Source organism: Notechis scutatus, chromosome 1 (assembly GCF_049901735.1).
Source record: "Notechis scutatus isolate UNSWTSFEM ecotype Mainland chromosome 1, rNotScu1.2, whole genome shotgun sequence".
Taxonomy (NCBI): Eukaryota; Metazoa; Chordata; class Lepidosauria; order Squamata; family Elapidae; genus Notechis; species Notechis scutatus.
In genome coordinates, this window is record NC_142009.1 from 927,535 (window position 1) to 951,693 (window position 24,159).

General features: G+C 52.0%; 1 protein-coding gene across 2 annotated transcripts; it reads right to left on the minus strand.

Moving 5' to 3' along the window:
• Positions 1-9,512: 9,512 nt before the first annotated feature.
• On the minus strand, positions 9,513-24,018 carry SPPL2B (signal peptide peptidase like 2B). 2 transcript variants are annotated; one of them, XM_026688633.2, is made up of 15 exons: positions 23,889-24,018; positions 23,666-23,797; positions 23,387-23,569; positions 22,601-22,690; positions 19,525-19,664; positions 18,849-18,991; positions 18,348-18,444; positions 17,809-17,925; positions 17,311-17,392; positions 16,653-16,727; positions 16,117-16,179; positions 14,195-14,294; positions 13,874-13,951; positions 13,398-13,558; positions 9,513-11,373 (listed from the first exon to the last, which is right to left on the minus strand). In XM_026688633.2, exons 1-15 carry the CDS (start codon positions 23,937-23,939, stop codon positions 11,017-11,019), a joined length of 1,869 nt encoding a protein of 622 aa, XP_026544418.1. In that variant the 5' UTR covers positions 23,940-24,018; the 3' UTR covers positions 9,513-11,016. The 2 variants fall into 2 exon arrangements, with proteins under 2 accessions (XP_026544418.1, XP_026544419.1); XM_026688634.2 differs by having other exon boundaries at positions 13,349-13,558.
• Between the last annotated feature and the right edge of the window lie 141 nt (positions 24,019-24,159).

Consider the following 24,159-nt stretch of genomic DNA (forward strand, 5'->3'; position numbering starts at 1 on the left):
ACAGTGAAAACTTAATTGAAGTCAATGCTTGTTAGGAGCAAGAATCAAAAATATCAAACCAAAATTGAAAGGGCAAGAATGTTGGTTAGATTAGGATACGTAGTTACCTTTAGGGGAGATACTTGCTTAATTGAAAAAGAAGGTAAGAAAATTACTGCATCTTTAAGAGGTGAATTGTATGTGTTAAATGATAATGGTTTAGAGGTGGCTAACATGGTTTATGATAATAAGAAACCTCATGATGAATGTATTCACTTGTTAAACCGAAGGTTAGGTCATTTAAATTTTAAAATGATTAAGAGAACTGTTCAACTATCTAAAGGAATAAGTTTGAAACCTTGTAATAAGTATTTGCAATGTTCTGCTTGCAATCAAAGCAAAAGCAAAGTTATACCGGCAAATAGAGTTGATGGATTTACTACCAAAGAGCCTTTAGAGGTAGTATTTGCCGATATAATAGGTCCTAAAAAACCAAGTGTAGGTGGTGCTCGATACATATTAAGCATAATGGACCACTATTCTAGGTATGGTTTCTGTTTTCTAATGAAGAGAAAAACTGAAACATATCTAAATTTCTTTAATTGGTTAAAATTTGCAGAGAGGAAAACTAAAAAGAAATTAGTAACTCTTATAACAGATAATGGTGCAGAATTTACAAATAATAAATTCCAGAGTAGACTTAGGATGGCAGGTATTCAACATAAAAAGTCTGCACCATATAGGCCTCAACATAATGCCTTTATAGAGAGACGAGGCCAAACACTGCAATCAATGGGACGGACTATGTTGTCTGATTCAGGATTATCTGACAATTTGTGGGGAGAAGCTATAATGTGTGGTAATCACATATTAAATAATGTTGTTAATTCAACAACAGGTGAATTACCATTCACACTGTGGCATGGTAGGAAACCTGATTTAAGTTACATTCACACATTTGGTGCACCAGCATGGGTGCATATCCCTACACAACTCAGAAACAAAGGACAGCATAGAGCTAAAAGATTATTTTTTGTTGGATATCAATCAAACCATAGATCTTATAGATTCTGGGAACAAGGTACATCTAGAGTATACTGCAGTGCTAGTGCACAATTTCTAGAACATATAGGATGGAATAGATTAGAGCAAGATTCAGATAATTATGTAATTATAGAACCCTACAAGAAGCAGAAAGAAAAGACTAGTTATAAGAAAAGTCCAATTAAAGAAGAAGTCCACGAAGAGCAAATAGAACCAGAACAAGAGGAAATAATTGATCAAGAAGAGATAGATAATCAAGAACAGGAAATAAAGGAAAGTCCACCTGTAAGTCCTGTAATACTCCCAAAACAAAACAAAAAAGCAGATTACCCATATCAATAAGGAAACTTCAATCCAAAAAGAGATCACTCTGGCGGAAAAACAAATCTGGTCACGTTGCCAATTTCAAAAACCGATACAAAAATTTATGCCACCAGATAAAGACCGAATGCACCAATTATCACATTAAACAAGAGGAAAACCTTCTAAGCACCAATTCCACCCGCGCTTTTTACAATTTTGTAAACAACAAACTAAAAGACTCAAGGTCCATCCCTCCCTTGATAGGACCTGATGGTAAAGACTGCAACGACGACACCATTAAAGCCAACATCTTTAACACATTCTTCGGCTCAGTATTTGTAAACAGCAATGGATCATGCCCAGTATTTCCTAGCCGTACCACAGATAACAACAATGATCTAATACATATCGATTTCACAGAAGACAATGTTGAAAAAGCACTACGCAACCTAAAACCATCTCTATCTATTGGACCGGATGGAATATGTGCCTACTTCTTAAGAAAGCTATCCACTGCCATAGCCAAACCTCTAAGCATAATCTTTGAAAAATCTTTCAGAACCAGCTCCTTGCCTAACTTATGGTCACAAGCCACAGTCATCCCCATCTTCAAAAAGGGAGACCCAAGCCTAGTTGAAAACTACAGGCCAATCTCCTTATGCTGCGTCACCTGTAAAGTCATGGAATCAATTATTAACCAATCCATCATCCCTCACTTAGAGACAAATAACCTACTCTCCAATAAACAATTTGGTTTCAGAAAAAAACTATCCTGTAATCTGCAACTCTTACACTGCAAAAACATATGGACGACACAACTCGACCAGGGCAAAGCAATAGACGCAATCTACATAGACTTCTGTAAAGCCTTTGATTCAGTGGTACACGACAAACTACTCCTAAAAATAAAATCCTATGGTATCTCTGGACAACTGAATAACTGGATAGAAGCATTCCTGTCAAACAGACAACAAATGGTCAAAATTGGGAGCGTACTATCAAATCCAGTACCTGTCAATAGTGGTGTTCCCCAAGGCAGTGTTCTAGGACCAACTCTCTTCATACTCTACATAAACGACCTCTGTGATCATATTAAGAGCAATTGCGTTCTCTTCACTGATGATGTAAAGCTGTTCAATACCACAGACAATACTGCTACCCTACAAAAAGATCTTGACTATGTATCAGAGTGGTCAAACAAATGGCAACTTCAAATCTCAACAAATAAATGCTCTGTCTTACATATTGGCAAAAAAATCAGAAAATAAAATACAAGCTGAATAGTCAAGATCTTGTTGATGACTCAAGCTCTGTAAAGGACCTTGGAATACTCACCTCTAATGATCTAAGTGCTAGAGCCCACTGCAACTACATAGCCAAAAGGCATTAAGAGTTGTTAACCTAATCCTACGTAGCTTTTTCTCTGGTAATATCACACTACTAACCAGAGCATACAAAACATTTGCTAGACCAATACTCGAATACAGTTCATCAGTCTGGAACCCACACTACGTATCTGATATTAGCACAATTGAGAAAGTCCAGAAATTTTCACAAGAAGAGTTCTCCACTCCTCTACTAGTTGTAGAATACCTTATGCCACCAGACTTGAAATTCTAGAACTTGAAAACCTTGAATTACGCCGTCTTCGGTCTGACTTAAGCATGGTATATAAAATCATACATTGCAATGTCCTACCTGTCAATGAATACTTCAGCTTCAACCATAACAACACAAGAGCACACAATAGATACAAACTCAAAGTAAACCGCACCAAACTTGATTGCAGGAAATACGACTTCAGCAATAGAGTGGTCAATGTCTGGAATACTCTACCCGACTCTGTAGTTTCTTCCCCAAACCCCAAAAACTTTAACCTTAGACTGTCTACTATTGACCTCACCCCTTTCCTAAGAGGCCTGTAGGGGGCGTGCATAAGCGCACCAACGTGCCTACCGTCCCTGTCCTATTGTTTCTCTTATTCTTTTATTTTTCTTATATGTACCCATTTCATGTATTCACAACTATGTATACATTTATACTTATTATCTTGTAAACAATTGTCAAATCAAATAAATAAATAACTAAAATAAAATAAATAAATACCTAGACACACAACACGTGTAACCAGACCACCTGAAAGGTATCAGGCAAGTATAGTTTGCCAAGTAAATAAAGTTCCTACTAGTATAGATGAACTTACTGTATATACTCGAGTATAAGCCTAGTTTTTCAGCCCATTTTTTGTGCTGAAAAAATCCCCCTCGGCTTATACTCGAGTCAGATTCCCTCTGGAAAAAAAATGGTGTGGAGTCGCGGCCTCCGGCGGCAGCGACTCCCAACAGCCCAGCCGGGAAGGGAAAGGCAAAAGCGCTTTGCCTTTCCCTTCCCGAGGCGGCGGGACTGGGGCGCGCCGGCGGTAGTGACTCCTGACTCAGGGGGCCTCCGAGGGAGGGGAAGAGAGTGACTCCTGCCTCCCGCTGTCATCATCATCTTCTTCTTTTGGGTTAGTGAATCAATTAAACCTTTCATGATAGTGAGATCGTTTCCCAATTTAATTATTTTTATTTTTGAAATTTACCAGTAGCTGCTGCATTTCCCACCCTCGGCTTATACTCGAGTCAATAAGTTTTCCCAGTTTTTTTGTGTAAAATTAGGTGCCTCGGCTTATATTCGGGTCGACTTATACTCAAGTATATACGGTAGGATGTATCCTGTAAAGGATCAGGAGAATTGGCAAAAGGCAATGGAAAAAGAGTTAAATTTGTTAAAGGAAATGAAAGTATATGAAGATACCAAATTACCTCCAGGAGAAAAATCCATTGGGTGCAAATGGATATTCAAAGTAAAGACTGGAAATAATGGGACAGTTACTTATAAGGCTAGGTTAGTAGCTCAAGGATTTAATCAAAATGCATTTGATTATGATGAGGTATTTGCACCAAATTTAAAGGCTACAACTTTAAGAGCAGCTTTAGTGTGGGCAGCTAAGAAGAATTATATCGTTAACCATTTAGACGTAGAAACTGCCTATCTACATGCACCATTGCAGCATACAATATATTTGAAAAAACCAGTTGGTATAAATGATAATAAAGCAGATAGCAATGATTGTTGGAAACTCAAAAAGAGTCTATATGGATTGAAACAATCTGGCTATGAATGGAACCAATATATTGTGAAAGAATTAAACAATATAGGGTTTAAATCTGGTTTAGCAGATCCATGTATGTTTAAAAGAGAAAATAATGGAACGGTGTCATTATTGTTATTATTTACAGATGATATTGCTTTGATTACTAATACCAATAATGAAGCTACTGAGATTATTTCATTATTAGCCAAAAAGATAAAATTAAAGCATTTAGGTGAAATGAAAAAGTATCTAGGATTGACAATTAACAAAACCAAAAATGGATTTAAAATATCTCAAGAGGATAAAATTTGCCAATTAATTAAATTGTATAAAATGGAACTTTGTAAGCCGGCAAAGACTCCAATGAGTCAGGAAGTTTGCCAAACTGATGCTCAAAGTCCCAAATTCGATAAGACCATATATCAATCTTTGATTGGTAGCTTATCATATATAAGCAATTGGTCAAGGCCAGATATTGCTTATAGTGTTAATCAGCTGGCACGATTTAATAATGATCCACATCAATGTCATTGGGAAGCATTAAAGAGAATTTTAAGACATCTTAAAGGAACAATGCACCATGCATTGTATCTAGAGCCAAAAGGTGATTTGATTCTCAGTGCCTATGCAGATGCAAGTTTTGCAACTGACATAAACACTAGAAAATCAACATCTGGGATGGCTATATTATTTGGTAAGACACTAATAGGGTGGAGGTCAATCAGACAACAGCATATCAGCTTGTCCACGATGGAAGCAGAATTTTCATGTCTGTCATTACTATGCACTGACTTAATTCTGTACAAACAGTTATTATTAGACATGGGTATAACTGTTAAAGATTCCATTATTGTGTACGAGGACAACCAGGCAGCCATACAGTTAGCTACTAATATTGCTGTAAAGACTAGATCAAAGCATACTAATTTAAGATACTTAAATGTTAGAGAATCTGTGAAAAATGGTCTAATTAAACTAGAGTACTGCATGACGGAAGAAAACATTGCAGACCAGTTTACAAAAGCTCAAGGTGTAGTAAAATTTAGAGTTGTAACAATTATGATTTAAAGGTGTAAATGGTTATATTATTATTATATTATTATTATTACCCAAAAGGGGAGAATGTTAGGGATAACATTGTTTACCCTAACTGGTTTGGGTAAAAAATAATAAATAAGTTATCATAGTTTGTTGGTTAAAGTGTGTGTAACTTTAACTACAAGAATGTAATTAAGGGTGTGGTTGTAAAAGCACCATAAAAGAAGCAAGTCAATTGCAGCTCTCTCTCTCTGGCTTAATGATCCCTAATTACTGGATGGATTGATGACTGCGATTTTCCTTACTGGAACGGAGGAGAGAAAGGAGTGTTGATTTCTCAATGGGAGAGAAAAGATAATACGGACTGATTTATTGTAAGTGAACTGACATTGGCTATTCAACACGGACTTTGCAAATTGAGTATCCCCGACTGGACTGACTGAAATGATACATGACTAATGGACCGTTTATTTTGACTATGCTATAATTCCTAATGGAATAAACTATATTTTTGATAGCACAAGCGTATCTGTATTTTTTTACTGCGTGTTAACTAAAATACAAACTTATCTCACACATTTACCTGTCTGCCTATCTGACTACGCTGCACATTCTGTTTAGTTTGTTTTCCTTAACACCCGTTGGGGAATCCAGGCTTAACACCCCCCGAGGACCCTCCCCTGTCTACCTAGTGAGTTTCCTAATGCCCAGAGGCTGCCAGGCCATCCAGGTCTTGGGCTGGGCATGCGGTAGCAGAAGGCCTGTGCCATGGCAGGGTCTCCCAAGTCCCACCAGGGCAGCCCTGCTTCCTAAAGGGACCTGTCCGTCCTCGTGGGGGGTGGGCCGAATTAATCAGGGACTGATGGACCTGCAGGTAAGTCAGCCCCATGCCCCAAAAGATTGGGCTGGTGACAAACAGCAACCTTGACCTACACTGAGAGGAGTCTCAGTCAGAATTTAAAGGATATTGCTGGTCATAACCTCATCGATTTAACCGACACCCCTTTCCCCATTGGCCCGATCACCAATTATAATAATATAAAAGGCTGTGGGATTTACAGTGCAGAAAGCAACTTTTCATACAGCACGGAGGCAGTTTGTACTAGCTCAAAACATGTGAATGAGCATCTCCTTGACTCTGCCACAGAGGAGGAGGAGGAAGGGGAGGAGGGGGAGGGGGAGGAGGAAGGACAGAAGGAGCATCAGTCTTCCTGGCCACCGGGGGCCAAGCACAGGGGTCTCCTTCAGCCCTTTTCCCAGAGGCTGCAGCCGCACAGCCGTGCTTCAGATACAGATAATCAGAGTTGGAAGGGACCTTATAGGTCATCTAGTCCAACCCCCCGCCCAAGCGGGAGACCCTACACCATTTCTGACAAATAGCAGTCCAATCTCTTCTTGAAAGTCTCAACTGATGAAGCTCCCACAACTTCCAAGGGCAACTTCTGTTCCATTTGGTTGATGGTTCTCACTGTCAGAAAGTTTCTCCTTATTTCCAGGTTGAATCTCTCCTTGTTCAGTCTCCATCCATTATTCCTTCTCTGGCCTACAGGCGCGTTAGAAAATAGCTTGACCACCTCCTCCTCTCTGTGGCAGCCCCTCAAATATTGGAAGACTGCTATCATGTCTCCCCTGGTCCTTCTCTTCCCAAGACTAGCCAGGCCCAGTTCCTGCAACCGTTCATCGTATGTTTTAGCCTCCAGTCCCCTAATCATCCTGGTTGCTCTTCTCTGTATTTTTTCTAGAGTCTCAACATCTTTTTTATAATGTGGTGAACAAAAGTGGATGCAGTACTCTAGGTGTGGCCTTACTAAGGCTTTATAGAGTGGTATTAGTACCTCACTTGATCTTGATTGTAACTTAGGGTTGCATTAGCTTTTTTGGCTGCTGCTGCACACTATTGGCTCATATTTAGCTCGTTGTCCACTAAGACTCCAAGATCCCTCTCCCAGTTCCTGCTATTGAGCCTGGTTTCACCCAGTCTATATGTGTACTTCTGGTTTCCCCTTCTATTCCCTCATCGTTTATGAAGATATTGAAGAGTCCTGGGCCTAAGAGGGAACCTTGTGGCACCCCACCGCTTACTTCCCTCCATGTAGACTTAGAGCCATTAAGGACTACTTGCTTCTCCTCAAGAGGGCTGCCACGCTTGTCAAGGATCTCTGATGAGAGTGGTGCCCACATCCTTGCGCTCTGCAACCTCTCCGTGGCCTTCGATACCATCGACCAGGGAATCCTTTTGGGCCAGCCGTGGGGCTGGGACTGGGTGGCAGTCTTGTGCAGGTTTGGCTCCTTCCTCCGATCAGTGTTAATAGGGAGGGAGGGGTCCAGCCCCGTGTTGTGCCACAGACCTCGGTACTCTCTCTGCTCCTCTTTAATATCTAGATGAATCTGCCGGGCGAGATCAACCGTCACCGTGGGTTAAGGTATCTGCATGACGCCAATGATACCCAACTCTGTATCTCCACCCCTGGTGATCCAAGTGATGCTGTCCAGGCCACCTCTCACCATGCTTGCAGGTTGTGGGGGCCTGGATGGGGGACAATAGGCATTGAAAGGACCCTGGCAAGAGCAGATGGCTTTGGCTGTGTGGGGCCCTGAGATTTGGACTTTTGTCATCTTTAATCCTGGATTGGGTGGAACTACCCCCCAGATGGATCTGGGCCACAACTTGGCAGTTCCCTTGGACACGACTCCTGTTCAAGCCAGCAGGTGGCAGCCATGCCTAGGGGACCCTTTCTGCAACTACGGGTTGGGCACCAGTTGCGTCCTCTCCTGGATCAGGACTCGTTCCCATCATTTCACGGCTGGACTAGGGCCGTGATGGTGAACCCATGTCATGCGTACCACAGGTGGCACACAGAGCCATTTGTGTGGGCACATGAGCCCCAGCCAAAGTTACCTGCACTGTGCATGTTCGCGCCTCCCAGCTGATTTTTGGCCGTTTATGGCTGTTTTTGCCCTCCCGGAGGCTTGAAGGAAAAGCCTCTGCAGCCTCGGGAGGCTGGAAAAATGGGCCTTCCGGAAATACCGTAAGTGCCAAAACGGGCCCATTTTCAGCCTCCGGAGGCTGCAGAGGCTTTTCCTTCAAGCCTCCGGGAGGGCAAAAACAGCCTCAAACGGCCAACAATCAGCTGGGAGGCGCGAACATGCACAGTGCAGGTAAGAGGGAAGGGAGGGGGTGTTGCATGCGCAGGGGGCGGAGTTATATGTGGCTGTTCAGTCTGGTTATGGGGCAACCACAACTTCTGGAGGCATTCTCTGGTTAATTGTTCTCACCGCAAGTTTCTCCTTAGTTCTGGGAGGTGAAGATAAGCAATGAGCATAACGGCGAAACCAGCAACAGCCAAAACGGGGCCCAAACCCAACCCATCCAACAGCCCAAATCATTTACCCGATGGGCTCCCACATCGACCTGGCCCTGCACTGTGGGAGAACCCCCAAATTTGGATGCCTGATGTGAACCGCCTGAATCTCCCGGGGCCTGGAGCCTGTCCAGTTACTCACAGACAGGAGCAGGGATGCCCTGGCCGCAGCCTCGGGGAGCTAGTCCAGGAGGCGTCCTTGAGTTGCCCCGAGATGCCCATCAGGGTTCGAATCGGGAGACAAAGGAGGAAGGTCTCTGCAAGTCGGCTGGAATCACATCCAGGGGCTGGGAACCTCCCCACCCCCACCCCCCACCCCCACAAATGGAAGGGCAGCAAGTCTTGGGAGCCCAACTGACCCAGCCCCAGATTTCTCCTGCCGTTCTCCCACCCACGGCCGCTCTCCCGCTCCCCACCCGGGGCTGAGAGCTTTAAAAACGCAGGGAAAGGCAGCGGCGGCGTTTTCAGGCTTCCTATGCGCTCCTGATGTCACCTCTCTCTCCACCCTGTGGACAGAACAGCCCACCTCCCACGCCACCAGGAAAGGGGTCCCGCCGTGGCCCCAGATCTTCTCCATCCCTGGACGGACCCCTCATTCCATACAGGCTGAGCCAAAAAAATGTTAAGACAAAAAATGTTAAGACATAACATTTGGGCATGAACAAGTTTCATCAAGTTTATTGTTTTACCTGCTTCAGTAAAATAAAAATTCCATGTACGTTCTTTATAAAATGGCTTAAATTAAGGCAAAATCCCATAGAGTGTCTAAACAAGTGCCTGTCGTTCTGCACGAGAGAGGGAGAGAGCCAGGCCCACTGACACATACACCCACACACCCACACACCCCCGGTTGCTCCAAGGAATCGGGACAAACCTCCCTGAAACAGCCCTCGTGCCCCCTCCTCGGTTGAGAGCCAAGAGCACGGGGACCGGCCAGCAGAAGCCAGTAAACCTTGAATGCGCAGGCTTGTAAAGCTACTTCTTGCAGCCCAGAGAACAAAAAAATTGCAAACACACTACGCTGAAACACAAAGACAACACAGAGGAGCCTCTGGCGGCCCAGATGCCAAGGAGAAGCTGAAGGGGGGCCCGGCACTCCCCGTGTTAAGACTGTTGTCCCTGGAAGGCTGCAGGTAGGTTCCCCCACCCACCAGCCCTCACTGGGTGTGCCCCCCCCCAAAGGAGGGCTGGGGGGGAGAGCTGCAGCCGCTTCCTTTCCCAAACTGCCTGTCGGAGCCTCCTCCTCCTCCTCCGTGAGTCCCAGCTGGGCCAGAAGAAGAGAAGGGGCCCACCAACCCCAGTCCGTTGCCTCCCCCTCCAGGGCTCGGGCAGTCACTTTGCAGGAAGACTTCTTACCTCTCGCATGGCCTTGTTCCCTGGAAGTGGCCTTGAGGCAGCCACAGGCCGGGCAGGGCCAGGACCGACTTCCACGAAGAGCTGCGGTCGTGGAAAACGACCTGGCCTGGCCTTGGTGGCCAGAAGTGACAGCCCAGGGAGCTAGGAAATGCTGGGCTCTTAAGCTCCTCCTGAGGCCAGCATTTTGGGGTGCCGTGCCCCAAGGAGTCAGTCTGCAGGCCCCGACACCCCTTCCTTCCAGCACACGAGCCCCCGGAAAAGACAGACGGGACTAAAAGCCTGCGGGGACAGAGTGGGGATGTTGTTTTTTGAGACCGGCTCATTCCTTGAAGACTGGGTGGCCTTTCTGGGAAGGACGAGCACCGCAGCGTCTTCCACGGAGAGGGGAGTTTTAAAAAGAGGAAACCGCTGGAGCCCTAGTTATGCTGAAGCGATTTATCATGGCCAGACAAGTGCAAATGCTGCCTACAGGTTTTTGTTTTTTTTAAAAAAGACATTAATGCTAGTAGACTAAAACGGGGAAAGGCAAGGCATCTGCTTGCTGATTTGTCTTTTAAATAGTTGCTGAAATTCTATTTGAACCTTCGTAAAAGCACCATATTCCAAACGGAAGGGGATTTGGTATGAAACGCAGGCGGCCGCCCCTCCAAAGTGCTATCTGGGAGTCTCCTAACAGTTCAAGAATTGACATCGTGCCTCTGAGCGAAATGCACAGGGGACCAAACCAGTCCTCAGCTGCACTGGGGGGGGGAGGGACCGGAAGAAAAGTGGGCGGGGGTGAGAGGGAGTCTAGCCAGACTATGCTCGGCTGAGGGGGCTCGTCTGTCCTGGAGCGTCGTCCTTCAGAGGGTCACCGGGCGCCTCTCCCTGGGGCTGCTGGGCCGGCGGCTGCTCAGGCTGGGGCTCAGCAGGGTCCGTCTCCTCCTCTTCCTTCGCCTCTTGCTCCACCTCCAGGAAAGGGGCGCGTGGCTCCTGCTCTTCCTCCTCCTCCTCCTCCTCGGGGCCCATGGGAGTGCCGGCGGGCTCTCCTGGGGGGACAGGGGAGGCGGCTGCTTCTCCATCGGCCTCTGGGTGGGATGCTGGAGGACCCCCCGCTTTCGGGGGAGCAGGGCAGCTGACGGGGGAGACGACTAAGGGAGGATGAGGTAGCTCTTTCTGCATATAGAAAAGCATAGGTCAGGATCACAGGGGGGGAAGAGAACTGGCCCGCCACAGGCTCTCCACAGGCCCCCTCAATCCGAGCCCCTGGGGAGCCAGGAGGAGAGGAGGGGCGGCTGGGAGGCTTTGCCCGAAAGCACCTCGCTCCCTCCCCCCCCCCGCCCACCTTCTCCCCTGCTCCGGTCCAGCAATGCTGCGCCCCGCAGCTGCCCAGCTTTGCTGCCAGAAGAAGCCCAGCACTGGGCAGCACCTAGGCCCATCCGCCAGGAGCAGCAGCCGAAGGACCCCAAGGGGGTCAGTTTTCAAGGCACCTCGTGCCAATCCCTGGCAGCGAAAGGCGAAGGAAATCAGGGGGCTGCTCAGCTCGGAGTGCCAGCCCCGGCGTGGGGGGCGGCGGGTTGGGCTGCTTCTCGCCGTGGCAGGTGCCACTCCAGCGCCCAATGCTCAGTTTCTGGGTTGCTATAAAAGCCGATTCGGCCAGTTCAGTCCTGCTGCTCTCCTCTTGCAAGGAAACGCGGGACTTTTCAGCACCTTCCCACCACTTGGGGATCAGGTGGGGCTCTCACCTGCCAACCAAGCTCTTTCACCTTTGACCTGAAAGGTCACCTTTCAATTTAAGGAACAGTTTGGTCCAATGAATTCTCTCTGCTCATCCCCAAAAGGGAGAAACTGACCAAGCTCTGCTCTTCTAAGCCCTCCCCCGCTCCCCACACCAGACCAGAGTCCACAACAGCAGCCCCCGAGACAGTGCACGACTGCAGACAGGACCCCCAAGGGGGGGGGGGAGGGGACCCTTCGCTTCATCACACTTTCCTTTTGCCTGACTGATTTTACTTGCTTGATTGTTGTGAGCCACCCTGAGTCTTGCGACAGACGAGTTTAGTAACAATAATAGCTGGGTAAAAATCCCAAATTGGATCCGAATATCTGGCTGATGACGGAACCAACCATAAAACTCCACTGCACACACCAACACACCCACGAAAGGACCGCAGGGGGTCCATGCCCTCCCAGGGAAACTTCCAAGGTCCAGGGGCGGCTGTGAGGCACCAAGCCCCCTCCTCCTCCTCCTCCTCCTCCTCTTGAAAGGGACGGGGGGCTCCCGGGACACACAGGACCACTGTTTGGGCTTTCCTGAGCACCCCCGCCCCGTTCCCCTCGTCCCGCCCAGCCTGCTTGCTTGCTTCCACACTGGACCAGGTCAACTGACCATGCATTCGCTCCCTCTCCCTCTCCCACCCCAAAATCAGCAGAACAAAGTCCACCCACTGTTTCCCATGTTCCCCAGCCGATGTCAGGGAGGGAGGGACAACCCTCGTCCCCTCGTCCTCACCCTCCACCCAGAGAAGCTCCCACCGCCCTAGGAAGCCGGCTCCACCACCCAGTCACTCTTAGGAAACCTTTGCTGAAACCTTCCCTGTTTCTCCGCCCCAGGGCCGGCTATCTCGGGGGGTCTGAGAGGTCCCCAAGACCCTCTCGAAGGTCCACAAAATAAAATTTATTTGCCAGCCTATGTTGAAAAATCAGATGCGTTAAAATCTCATCGATCAGGAGAGGCACCAGCTGCAGCGAATGCCCCCATTTTGCAGCTCTTTTGGGGTCTCCTCCTTTTAACTCCTGGAAGCGGGAAGGGGGTCCCGAAAGAAAGAAAAGCCGAGGGCAACTCTGAGCGGGTCTGGGGGAGTCCCAGATTAAACACGCCCCACCCGCTCCGCTCCTTCCCCCACCCTCGGGTGATTTACAATTGGCATCTGAGCTGCTTGCTGGGCAGAGGCGCCCCCTGCAGGACACCCCCCACCCCCCCACCCCGCCCAGCAGAAAATGGCTGCCCCCTCCCCAACCTCTTTCACCGAGAGGCCTGGCCTTGGAGGAAGGGGCCACGCCCAGGGGAGTTGGACAGGAAGGGGGGAGAATGGAGAGGCAAAACTTCCCTTGCCTGGAGGGGAAGAGCCACGCAAGAGGTCTACTCAACTTTAATCCTAGTTAGGGGCTTGCTAGATTCATATCAAACTGGTATTCACCGCAAAGCCGCTGCCCGTCCAGAACGTGGCCAGCTCCCGGCGCCACAGGGCCACGAGGAGGCTGGTGAGCAGCGTGCAGGGCACCAGGTAGAGGAGGGCCGGCTGGCCCTTCCGCATCCAGGCCAGGGCCGCAAAGGTTGCCAGGAGGCCGATGCCGTAACCTGCAGGGAGAAGGAGGAGGAAGCAGCAGGTCTCTCCCTCACCCGCCCAGACACAACCCCCCGGGCCAAAAGATGAACAGAGGGAAGCCCCCCCCCCACCTCCTCTTCCAGCCTCTCCGAAGCCCCAGGAGGGCAGAGGCCCCGGCAGAGACCCCCTACTGTGCAGGGCCAGCCCGGGGGTGAGGTTGGGAAGGCCTTCTGGGCATTGAGTGACTTCCTCCCGGGAAGGCTCCATCAGTGGGGAAGATGTGCCAGCCGAAGGCCCTGGGTTGGGCCTTCAGACAGAGGGGGAGGTGGCGGGGGCAGCCCACGTACCTATGGTGCAAGCTACAAAGTACACTCTGGATGACTGGACTTGGATATCAAACCTGTGGCAATAGGCCACCAGCAGACCTGCACGGGGAGAGGAGGGCAGAGGAGTCGGCTGCCTTTCCGAAGGAGCCCCAGGCAGACCCTCAAGGCCCTCCGCACGGTGGGCTTCCTGAGGCCGCCAGGGACATAGACCCTGGTTCTAGGCACCCAGCCCAAGAAGGGGGCAGCCGTGAGGGCCCGGGGCCTGTTTGCCACACAGGGCAGACTCATCCAGAGCCACTTGGCCAAGCAGGGAGGGAGGGAGGGAGGGTCAGGAACTCCTACCTGGTACCAAGATGTCCCCAAATCCCAGGAGAGAGAAGGGCCTGTCACAGAGGGCCAGTGGGGAGAAGTTGAGCCGGGGGACTTTGAGCACCATGGGGAGCTTTGGAAATGAAAGAGGCGTCAATTCAGCTCTGCCCCCAGTTGTGCTGCAGGAAACCCCTCCCCTCCTTCTTCCCTGGCCCTCAAGGGACAAAAAGGTCAGCCCCCCCAGGAGCCCAGAACACAGGGACCAGCCCCACAGGAAGGCCGGAGGCATGTTCTTGACGGTGGCTGTAACAACCAGATCTCGCAGGCCGGGCCGGGCGGGCTCCCCTCTGTCCGGACCTTTTCCCAATGTTATCTCGCTTCCCACCCAGGGCTGCTCTTTTGGGCCCAGCTATTCAGCCTGTCGGCTCACATGCCCCTCCCTTTGCCCCAAGGGCCCAGCAGCAGCAGCCCTGCCCTGAGGGAAAGGTGGGTCTCTCCCCTGCAGCCAGCCCCTCCTTGTGTCCTGCCCCCTGACATCTTCCAGAGCAGCGGTTGCCAACCGGTGGGTTGAGGCCCACTGGTGGGCCGTGAGAAAATTTTGGTGGGCCGCAGAGAAATCTCACCCCCAGAGCACCCCTCCAAAACAATTAATCCAGGCTGCGCAGAAAAACAAGGCCGCGCTGCCCACATGGCCCGCGGAAACCCTCCCCGCCCACTCACTCCTTACCCGTCAAACTTGCCTGATAAATTACTATTTTTCCTTTTTCCGACCATCAGCTGTTCTGCTGTGCCGGAATATTTAGATTAGCTAGGAAGCAGGAAATGGTTGGATTTCTTGCTTTCTAGCTAGTATTTAGATCTTCGCCTCTGCTTTTAAGCACAGCCGAACCTCCCTTAGGACTGAAGGTTTGCTTGCAAGCAAATTCAATGCAGACTCACGGCAGGCAAATTTGAGAGACTGAGCTAGCCGATGACAGATAGATAGATCACTGAATGATTCAGTGAGCAACTCAATCTGCCAGTTTTGCCTGATTTTTGGGTAAAAGTTGCTCTTTTATAAAAAATTCAGTATTTATATAAATATTTATAATATTTACATACAAGCCATGCCCAGCCAGTCACATGACCACCAAGTCACACTCACAAATTAGGCCATGCCCACAGAACCGGTTAGTGGTCCCTGGGATCTAAAATTATGAGTTTGGTGGTCCCTGGGGTCCAAAAGGTTGGCGACCCCTGTTCCAGAGCACCCCTCAACAAGCCCCTCCCACTGCCAGCCATTGCTTGGTCACTCAGCGTCCAGGGCCTGGCATGCCCGGTGGGGGGCGGCTCTCCACAAGCATGAGAATCACAGCGGCAGCAGCCAACGCAAGAGGGGCCAAGCCTGGCCAAGGGGGCCCTGCTGCCTTCTGGAAGCTGAGGGCACCTGCCGCATGAAAACCACCTGGCAACTCAAGGCTGTTGATCAGCTCTGCAGCGATGCCCTTGGTGGCTCCTACCTCACCGAGGCCACACAGAACAGCCCCCCCCCCCTGGCTGCAGCAAGGAAGCCCTTCTCCCACTGCCAGCTGCTCACAGACCTCTCCCCCCTCCGTCCCCGAGAGTCCCTGGTGAGCGGGAGGCCTCTCGGAGGGGCCACACAGAGGAATCCTGCCTCCCCACCCAGGGAGCTGGAAAGGAGAGCCCAGCCCCTTCGCACGGCTCCAGGGCAGGACACAAAATGACGGGGTGGGGGGAGAGCATCTTGCCTTCGGAGCAGGGCAGGGGGCTCCCAAGGGCCTTTTGGGTTGTCAAACCCACCAAAATCTCAGCTCTCCCAAGACCAGTTGTCAACTCAAGGCCAACTCTCCCTTTCCTCGTACGGGGAACCCTAGACACCCCCTCCAGGCCCTTTCCCCCTTCCTGTTTTTGAGCCATGATTCCTCCCCACTTGCCCCGGGGCAGCATCCGCTCACCTTTTCACGAGTGGACGAGTCAGTCGGTCCAGCGGCCACTTCCACCATGATGCTCTCCCCTGTCTGAAGGGATCAGGAAATGAGGGACATGACGGAGCCCCCAACTCCCACTGAAAACAGCCGTGTGTCCTTCTCCCCCTCCCTGGGAACTGAGCTCCCCACCTTCCAAAGACCAGAGCAGAGGAGCTGACTGGTGGCCAAAGGAGAGCCCCGGCCTCGCTGGGGAATCCTCCCAACCAGCTGCCCTCCAGATGGTCTCAGGTTCTGGACTGCATGGCTGGATCTGGCCAGGGGCCGTAGGGCAAGCAGTCCAAGCAGCCGCGGGGCACCTGCCACGCTTTATCTGGGCCCTTCCTTCTCCTGGCCCCCTCTCAGCCCTCTGGCTTTCTCCAGACCCCCAGGTCAGGAAGCCTTCCGAGGCAAGTCTGCCCAGCCGGGGGGAACCCTTGTACTCCATACCTTCTCCTTCCTTCCTTCCCCGACTGCCCAAGGCACGGCGGCTCCTCAAAGTGCCGGGGGGAGGGCAGTGCACCCACCTTGGTTAGGTATGGAGTGATGAAGACGAAAAAGACGTCATACACGAAGAGGACCAGGAGGAGCAAAGTGCAGCCCTGGAGGAGAAAAGCCCCCAAAAGTCAGAGGGGCCACAGCTCCCCCTGCAGACTGCCCTGCCCTGCCCTCCGCCTCCCACTCCGCCCCCGCCCCCGGAAGCTCTGCAGGCCCTCGAGGAGCTGCCTCCATCCGTTCCGTCCAACTAGGCAACCCTTCCTGGCCTTCTGTCTCAACCAGCAGCTGGAGCAGCTGGATTGCAAGCGCCCCTCTCTTTGCTCCGGAGCAGCAGAGGAGGCCCCGAGCCTTGGGGTCCCCCATTCTGTGCCTGCTGGCCTGCCTGGCTCAGCTTCCCCTCCCATGGGCAACCGGGAGCCGTTTTGGAGCTGCCCCTTCCTGAGGACAGGAGTGCCTGGAAAGCGCCCAGCAGCCAAGAGAGGGCAGGGGTCCTTGGAAGGTCTGCTGCCCCGCCCTGCCCCAGTCAGGGAGGTCAGAGCTCTCAGGCTCTCCTCCTGGGGTCTGGCACCCCCCCACTGCTGCTGGGAGGGAAGGAAAAAAGAGGGGGGGGGGGGCCATTGCAGGCGGTTCTCAGCAGGCTCCAGGGAGGGCAGGAGGCGGGTGGAAGGCCCGTCATGGCCGCCTCACCTTGAATGTTGGCAAGCGGATGGTTTTCAGCATGTAGAGGCAGAAGGCAATCCCCAGAGCGTCTTGGAGGATCCAGGCCCACCTGGGGAGGGGAGGGGGCAGATGGGGGGAGATCCACCACACATGGCTGATCCTTCCTGCCCTGTGCAGAGGCCTTGCACCCCCTCCACCTCCACCCTGGGCTCACTTTCTGGGCTCGCGCAGGGAGCCAACCGGAGCCTTCATGTGGGCTGGTGGCAAATCCCCAGCGGCAGCGGACTCACTCCAGTTCTGCCTCCTGCAGGGCCTCTGCTTCTGGGCCGAGGGGCTAACCGCAGCAGCCGTGCCGGAGAGACGGAGGCAGGGTGGCTCTCCCTCAAAGCACGCTGGGAAGGGGCTGGGGGCCCTGGAGTCCGGGGAGGGGGGACTAGAGGCCAAAGCTGCTGCCTGGGGCGACCCCAGCCCGCTTTCCTTCAGCGCATGGCCATCAAGGCTCCAGGTGGGGGAAACTAGACTTACTGGTCTTCGTTTCGGAAGAGACCCCAGACCAGGCTGACAGCAACACAGAAGGCCGCGAGGAGGAGCATCCGGACTTGGGGCCGTTTGTGGAGATAAGGCCAGTTGTTACTTGGAAGGCTAGAAGCGAGGCAGAGGCAGAGGCAGTGGGCACCGCCTGGCAGCGGCAGTGGGCACAGAGGAAGGGGAGGAAGCCAACTGTGCAGCAGCTAGCGTGCGCAGCACCCTCCAAGCACTTCCCTTCCGGGGGGGTTTGCCCGCATCTCCCCCACCCCCACCTTCCTTCGGACCTAATCTCGCACCCCTTTAACCAGTCGGGGGGCAGTTGAACATGCTGCTCCCCAAGGGAGGCTCTGAGCTACTGAGGAAGAGGCGGCTGCTCTGTTTCCAGCAGCCACAAACCACAGGGCCGTCCCTGTCTAAACAGGGCCCACAACAAAGCCACAGGTGCCAAACTGACAGCTGAGAGGCCAGAGCCCGAAGAGGGTCCCTACGGGAGCCGCTCAGGCCAAAGAGCCCTTCCCCACCGGCGACCCACCTACCGGCACTTCCCGAGGGGGAACCTCCGGACAAATGGGGAAAGGCAACTGTAGAGGCCAATGGAAGCGGCCAGGCAGAAAATCCCAATGATGACGTACACTGAAGGGGAAAGGGAGAGGGAAGGGAAGCCTTTGGGGGAGGCCCCAGAAGCCAGACCAAGCCAGGGAGAGTTAGGGGGAGAATTCCCCAAATGGAAACGGGTCTCGGTCCCGGCAGCTTCTTCTGGCAGGGCAGGGAAGAACCCGGAGGGCCTGAGGGCTGCTGGCCACGGTGCCAGTCTGCCCGAGGAAGCCCCCGCAGGGCCTGGACAAGGATCCCAGCAGCAGACAAAGCCCGGGATGCCCAGGCCAGGCCACCTCCCTTTTTCTTAGCTCCCAGGAACCTGAAGGAGCCGGTCCTGGTCCTTTCCCCCCACAGAAACAGAGGCGAGGTGAGCCCAGAGACCCCAGGAGCCCCAAAGAGCGAGAGAGGTGGCTGCCCAGGACTCGCCTCCTAGTCAGTACCTAGTTGGTCGTAGAAGTAATAGAGAAGGACCAGCATAGAGCAACACATGACCACAAAGACACCGATCATGACCGGAGTGACGTCCACCGTCTCGTCCTCTTGCTTCTCAGCCCCGTCGTCCCGCTTGTGTTTCATGTAGCGCCTAGAAGAGAGGGGTGGGTCCTCAGGGGAGGCTGCCCCCCTCCCTCCCTCTCCTCCTGTGCCGGGGAGGCTGGGGGATCTGGCAGCAGCCCACTCCCTCTGACTGGGCGGGGGCTGCACAGGGCTACCTCTTTTCCACTACCCGGTCTTCCAAGCAGCTGGGGTTCTACAAGTGGATGTTCTTTGGCCATTATATAAAAGCAAATAAATAAATGAAATTACTAAGTCATTTTCAGCTTCCTTTCTGGAGGATGAGCTGGTCAACTGCTGGCTTAACACCACCTCCCTGTTCAGGAGCAAGACATCCCGGCTGAGGGACGGGGGGGCTGCCTTCTGTTCTGCTTATGGGCCTCCTGAGACCATCAGAGGTGTGAGGATGAGAGAGCGGTGGGGAGACCGTGGGGCAGAGCAGCTGCCTCCTGCTCATATCCCAACAGAGGCCTTTAGAAAGGGCAGGAGACCAAAACAACCCCCCCCACACACACACACACCAATCCCTCCCACCCTCCAGGGCCGCGTCATCTCTACACTTACTTTTTCACGTCTCTGCTCCCGGCCCAGTATCCGCCAACAGCCACCGTGCCCACCGCCATCACAAAGATGATCACCATGTTGTAGTCTAGAACGGGCTCGCTGGGTGCGTACATGGCCACCTTGGCCGAGCGACCAAAGCTCTACCAGAGAGGGAGGGAGGGAGGGAGGGAGGGAAGGGGAAAGAGAAGAGCAAACGAGTGCAACGCTGAGCCAATGTTGTTCTCCTATGGGAATTAGTCCCAGGGAGCTCGGAGGGTCTCCCATCCAACTCCTAACCAGCCCAGGCAAAGGGCTGGCCGGTCTGCCTCAATAACCTCCAGCGATGAAGCAGCCACTGCTTGAGGAGGGAGGCTGTTCCTTCCGTGGCTTCAGAGCTCAAGTCAGGATCTCAAAATCCCGCTTGGTCCGCACTTGGGGCCAGGGAGGAAAAGCCCACCCCTCCCTCTTCCCTTCACAGACTGGAAGGCTGCTGTTGTAACCCTCCCCAGCCTTCTCTTCTTTCACAGACCCGGTTCCTTTTAGCTACTCTGGGTAGGATTTGGTAGCTTCTAAGGCAGCAGTGTCAAACTCAAGGCTTAAATCTTGCCTGCGGTGACTCTGGCAGCTAAAACAGGGCACACAGGGGCAGGGTGGGCGGGCTGCGCATGGCCTCTCCCATGCCCAGTTTTCATCCTGGACGGTCTCCTGCAGCACTCTGCCAGCCAAAATGGGGCATCTTGACTTACAGTAATTGGGACCGAAGCTTCTGTTCTTAGGTGATGCCTGAGCGAGGCACACCCTATTTTATGATCTCTTTGCCACGGTCAAGCAAATCGCTGGGTAAATGAATCTGGCTTCACCCTCCTCGTAAGTCCCCTGAGAAGGTCATCAGTGGTGGTCAATGACCCCAGGATACTGCGGCTGTTGTAAGTCCATGCCGGTTACCAAGCGCCCAAATTTTGATCATCTGACCACCAGAATGTTGTGATGGTCATAAGTATGAAGACTTGTCATAACTCTTCAGCACTCTCATAATGGTTGTTAAACAAGTGGCTGTAAGTTGAGGACTACCTGTGGTCTCCTTCTGGTCTCTTATCTTTGGGAAGCAGCCAATCCTCACACAAACAGTTCCCCAAACAATCCACTTTTCCACAAAGGTATTTAAAACTCTTTGGTTGCCTTTTGAAATTTCCCCCCAAACCCAGTTTTGACTGGTTGCCTTCTTCTATTTAAATCTTTTAGTTTTATTCTATTTAAATCTTTTCAATCTTTTAGTTTACTCTTATTTTACAACAAAGTGGATATCCACACATGAAAAAGTGCCTGCTCACTCAACCCAGTAGTACAGCGAAACCAACACAAGTCATAAAAAGGATCACACTACATCAAAAACTGCCATCAGAAACCACCACCAGACTATATTATAGCCACATGGATGGAGTCAGCACACAAACCAACTAAAGCCGCCCCCCCATGCCCCAAAATGTCCCAAGTGAGGCGAACAACCCAGCAGCCCCAGAGGGAAAAACAGGAGTCATCTACCACATGCCGCAACGAGGGCCCCAACCACTACGCAGGGCAAGCAGGCAGAAGGCGGGCAGAACTCATCCAGGAATGGCAACGAGCAGCCAGAAGACGCGAGACGGAGGCTCTTGGATCTAGTTTCAACTGGGGAACCGTGACCCCCCCCCCTGGACCAAGCCAAGCCCCAAAAGAAATGCCAGGGGGTTTCCAGAAGTCTGGCACTCTGACAAATGGGCCATCAATCGGACCCCAAAATGAGACCTACACCGGGTGCAAAGGAGACACTCAGCAAGGCCAAAAAGGGAACAAAGAGAGCGAAATGCTCCCCCTCCCAGCAATCAGCACACAGATGAACTCCAAGATGAAGGTCAAGGTTTGTCGTATCTGTCACCACGGAATGTACTTTCAGCTTCCCTATAGGACATCCCGCTCATTGCCCTGCCTAGGTACTATTCAAATCACCCAACACCCCCCTGCTCAGCTCTTAAACAACATGAAATACATAAACATAGAGCTAAAAGAACACTTCTTCCCCAGAAACACGTGTGTTTTAAAACATACTTTTCAAAGAGAACATACAATGCTGCCCCCATCCCAGTTAAGCAGACAGCAACAATTGTTTGTATACTGTTCCATTTAGTTTTTCTTCTGGCCAGAAACCAACCCAGGATCAATCCCCCTCCTAAAAACACCTTGCAAGAGGCCCAACTGTCCTTTTGCCCCCGAAAGCGACTGAGGATATAGGTTCACCGGAGAAAGGAAGGGACATGACCCTCTCCTTGGTCACTCGTCCAGTGAGGTGGGGCAGGTCAAGCAGCTGCAAAACATGGACAGGGTGATATAAGCGGTTACATCTCTCTACTGAAGCAGCCCACAATTTCTGCAGGTTGCAACTATACAACTGGTCTTCTGCAGGGGTGCAGGGGGAAATCATTTCCCCCAGGCTTACCTGATGACACTATCAGAATCAAACTAGGAATATTTTGCGTAGAATAGCTGTCCTCCTGTCTGCTTCTGCTGGGCTGCCTTAAGTAGGAACGGAAGGAACTCTGGTGGTCTCTCTCTCTCTCTCTCTCTCTCTCTCTCTCTCCCTCCCTCCCTCCCTCCCTCTCTATCTCTCTCTCAGCAGGGCCAACAAAGTTCCCCACAGAGGAGTTACAGAAATGATGAGAAAAACTCTTGGCAACGCTTGACAATTCCTGGAAGGTTGATGAGACCCCAGAAAACTAGAGAACAAAGGCAGAACACTCTGCTACATGAAGCGACGAGATCCCCTCCAAAGGGGGACTGGATGGTCACCTGTCCAACTCAGTACTTTAGGACCCCAGTCTGCAAAGCAAGAGCCTACCAGTAAAAAAATGAAGACATGCTAATTCATTAAGCACCACTACTCTTTTTCCTTGAGGGAGGGGGGTTTATATTCGTTCCACAATTTTCCAAGGTTTATCAATTAAATAGTCAATGTTATTTTCATTGGAAAAATGATTCTGCTTTTCAGTTTCCCCAACATTTTATCTAGAAGCACCTCCTGCTCGACTATGTGGAGGAACACCCAAACATGGAGAAGTCTCACCTGTCCTATGTCCAGCATATCTGCATAGCTGAGCAGGGCCACTGGGATATCAATTTCCTCATACTGACTCCTGTTACCGGCGGGGGGCACCTGATGAGAAGAGTAGAAAGGAAAGCAGCACCTAAATACACCACCTAGGAAACATCAACTCAATTTCTGCGGCCCGAAATCTAAACTCACCAGCATCAGAGCAGCTTTGTTTAACCTATATAGGCATGGGAGGGAGATCTGAAGGTGCTAAAAATGTTACAGCACGCGTGTGTTTAGGAACACAAGGCCACGGGAGGCCAAAGAAAAGGGCAGACAGATCAGAATCGCCTTAAACCTTCATGCTTGGGTTGTGACCATGGCAGAACTTGCAGAAATGGCTGAATTGATGTTTGATTAGGGAGGGAACAGCAGCTACTGTTATAGAAGACCAAACCTTTTAAAAAGGACTTGGTGCAACTATAGTGGATAAAAATGAAGGGATGATTTCTGAACGTAGTGATTCTTCAGGGCTGAATAAGGGAGAAGGGACCCGCGTGATGCAACTCAGAAGGGGGAAAGAGTTTCAAGGATGTGTATAACAATCGAAAGTCACTTCTTTACTATCTTTTGTCTTCTTTTTGCTTTCTAATGTCCTGGCGCTTTCTTGCTTTCTATCTTTTCACTTGGTGAAACATTTCCTTAACGAAGATGCTACAAAAGGGAAAAGAGGAGGAGGAGGAGGAGGAGGAGGAGAGACCTCCCGCTTCCCTCCCTCCTCCCTCCCAGCCAGGTCGGGGTCCCCGCGCGCCCACTCACCAGCCTCTCCTTGCTGACGATCAGCAGCCCCCGGGCGCCGTTCACCTGCGCGAGGCGGACCTTCTCGTAGAAGGTGCAGTTGCCCCGCATCACCATGGGCACCGCGTTGCCGAAGCCGCCCTCGGGCACCTCGGAGGCCGCGCACAGGGCCGACACCGTCTGATCCTGCAGCGCCAGGAGAGACTGCGCGGGGCGGGGGCGGGGGGGAGGCCTTCCGTCAGCCAGCCCGGCCGGGACCGCCTCCCCGCCCGCCGCCCACCCCCACCCCCAGGGACTCACCGCCTTGCCTAGGTCGTGCGGCAGGTGGGCCCACTGCGAGTTGAAGAGGATGCAGTAGTCCTTCCCGCCGCCGCCGCCGCCGCCGCCGCCCTTCTCCGGGAAGACGCGGGCCACGCCGTACTCGCCGGAGACCTGGCGGGAGGCAGAGCAGCCGGGACAGTTCGGGGACCCCGCCGGAAAGGCCAGCCGCCCCTCTCCCCGCCTCCCGCGGAGGGACGCTCACCTGGGCAACTAGCAGCGCTAGCACCCATCCGCGCGGCCCGCCAGCCGCCATGGCCGCTCCCTCTCGTCTCCCGCGGGCACCGGAGGAACAGCGGGGAAGGCCGACCCGCGCCAGGCAGGAAGCGGGCGCCCGTTACTTAGCAACCCCGGAAGCTCCTCCCGGCCGGCCGGGGAGCTTCGCGGCAGGGGGCTTCCGGGAGCGGAAAGGCGGAGACCGTCGCGGGGCGGCCCGGGAGCCCCTCTCGAGCCTAGTCTCGGCGCCGGAGCGGAAC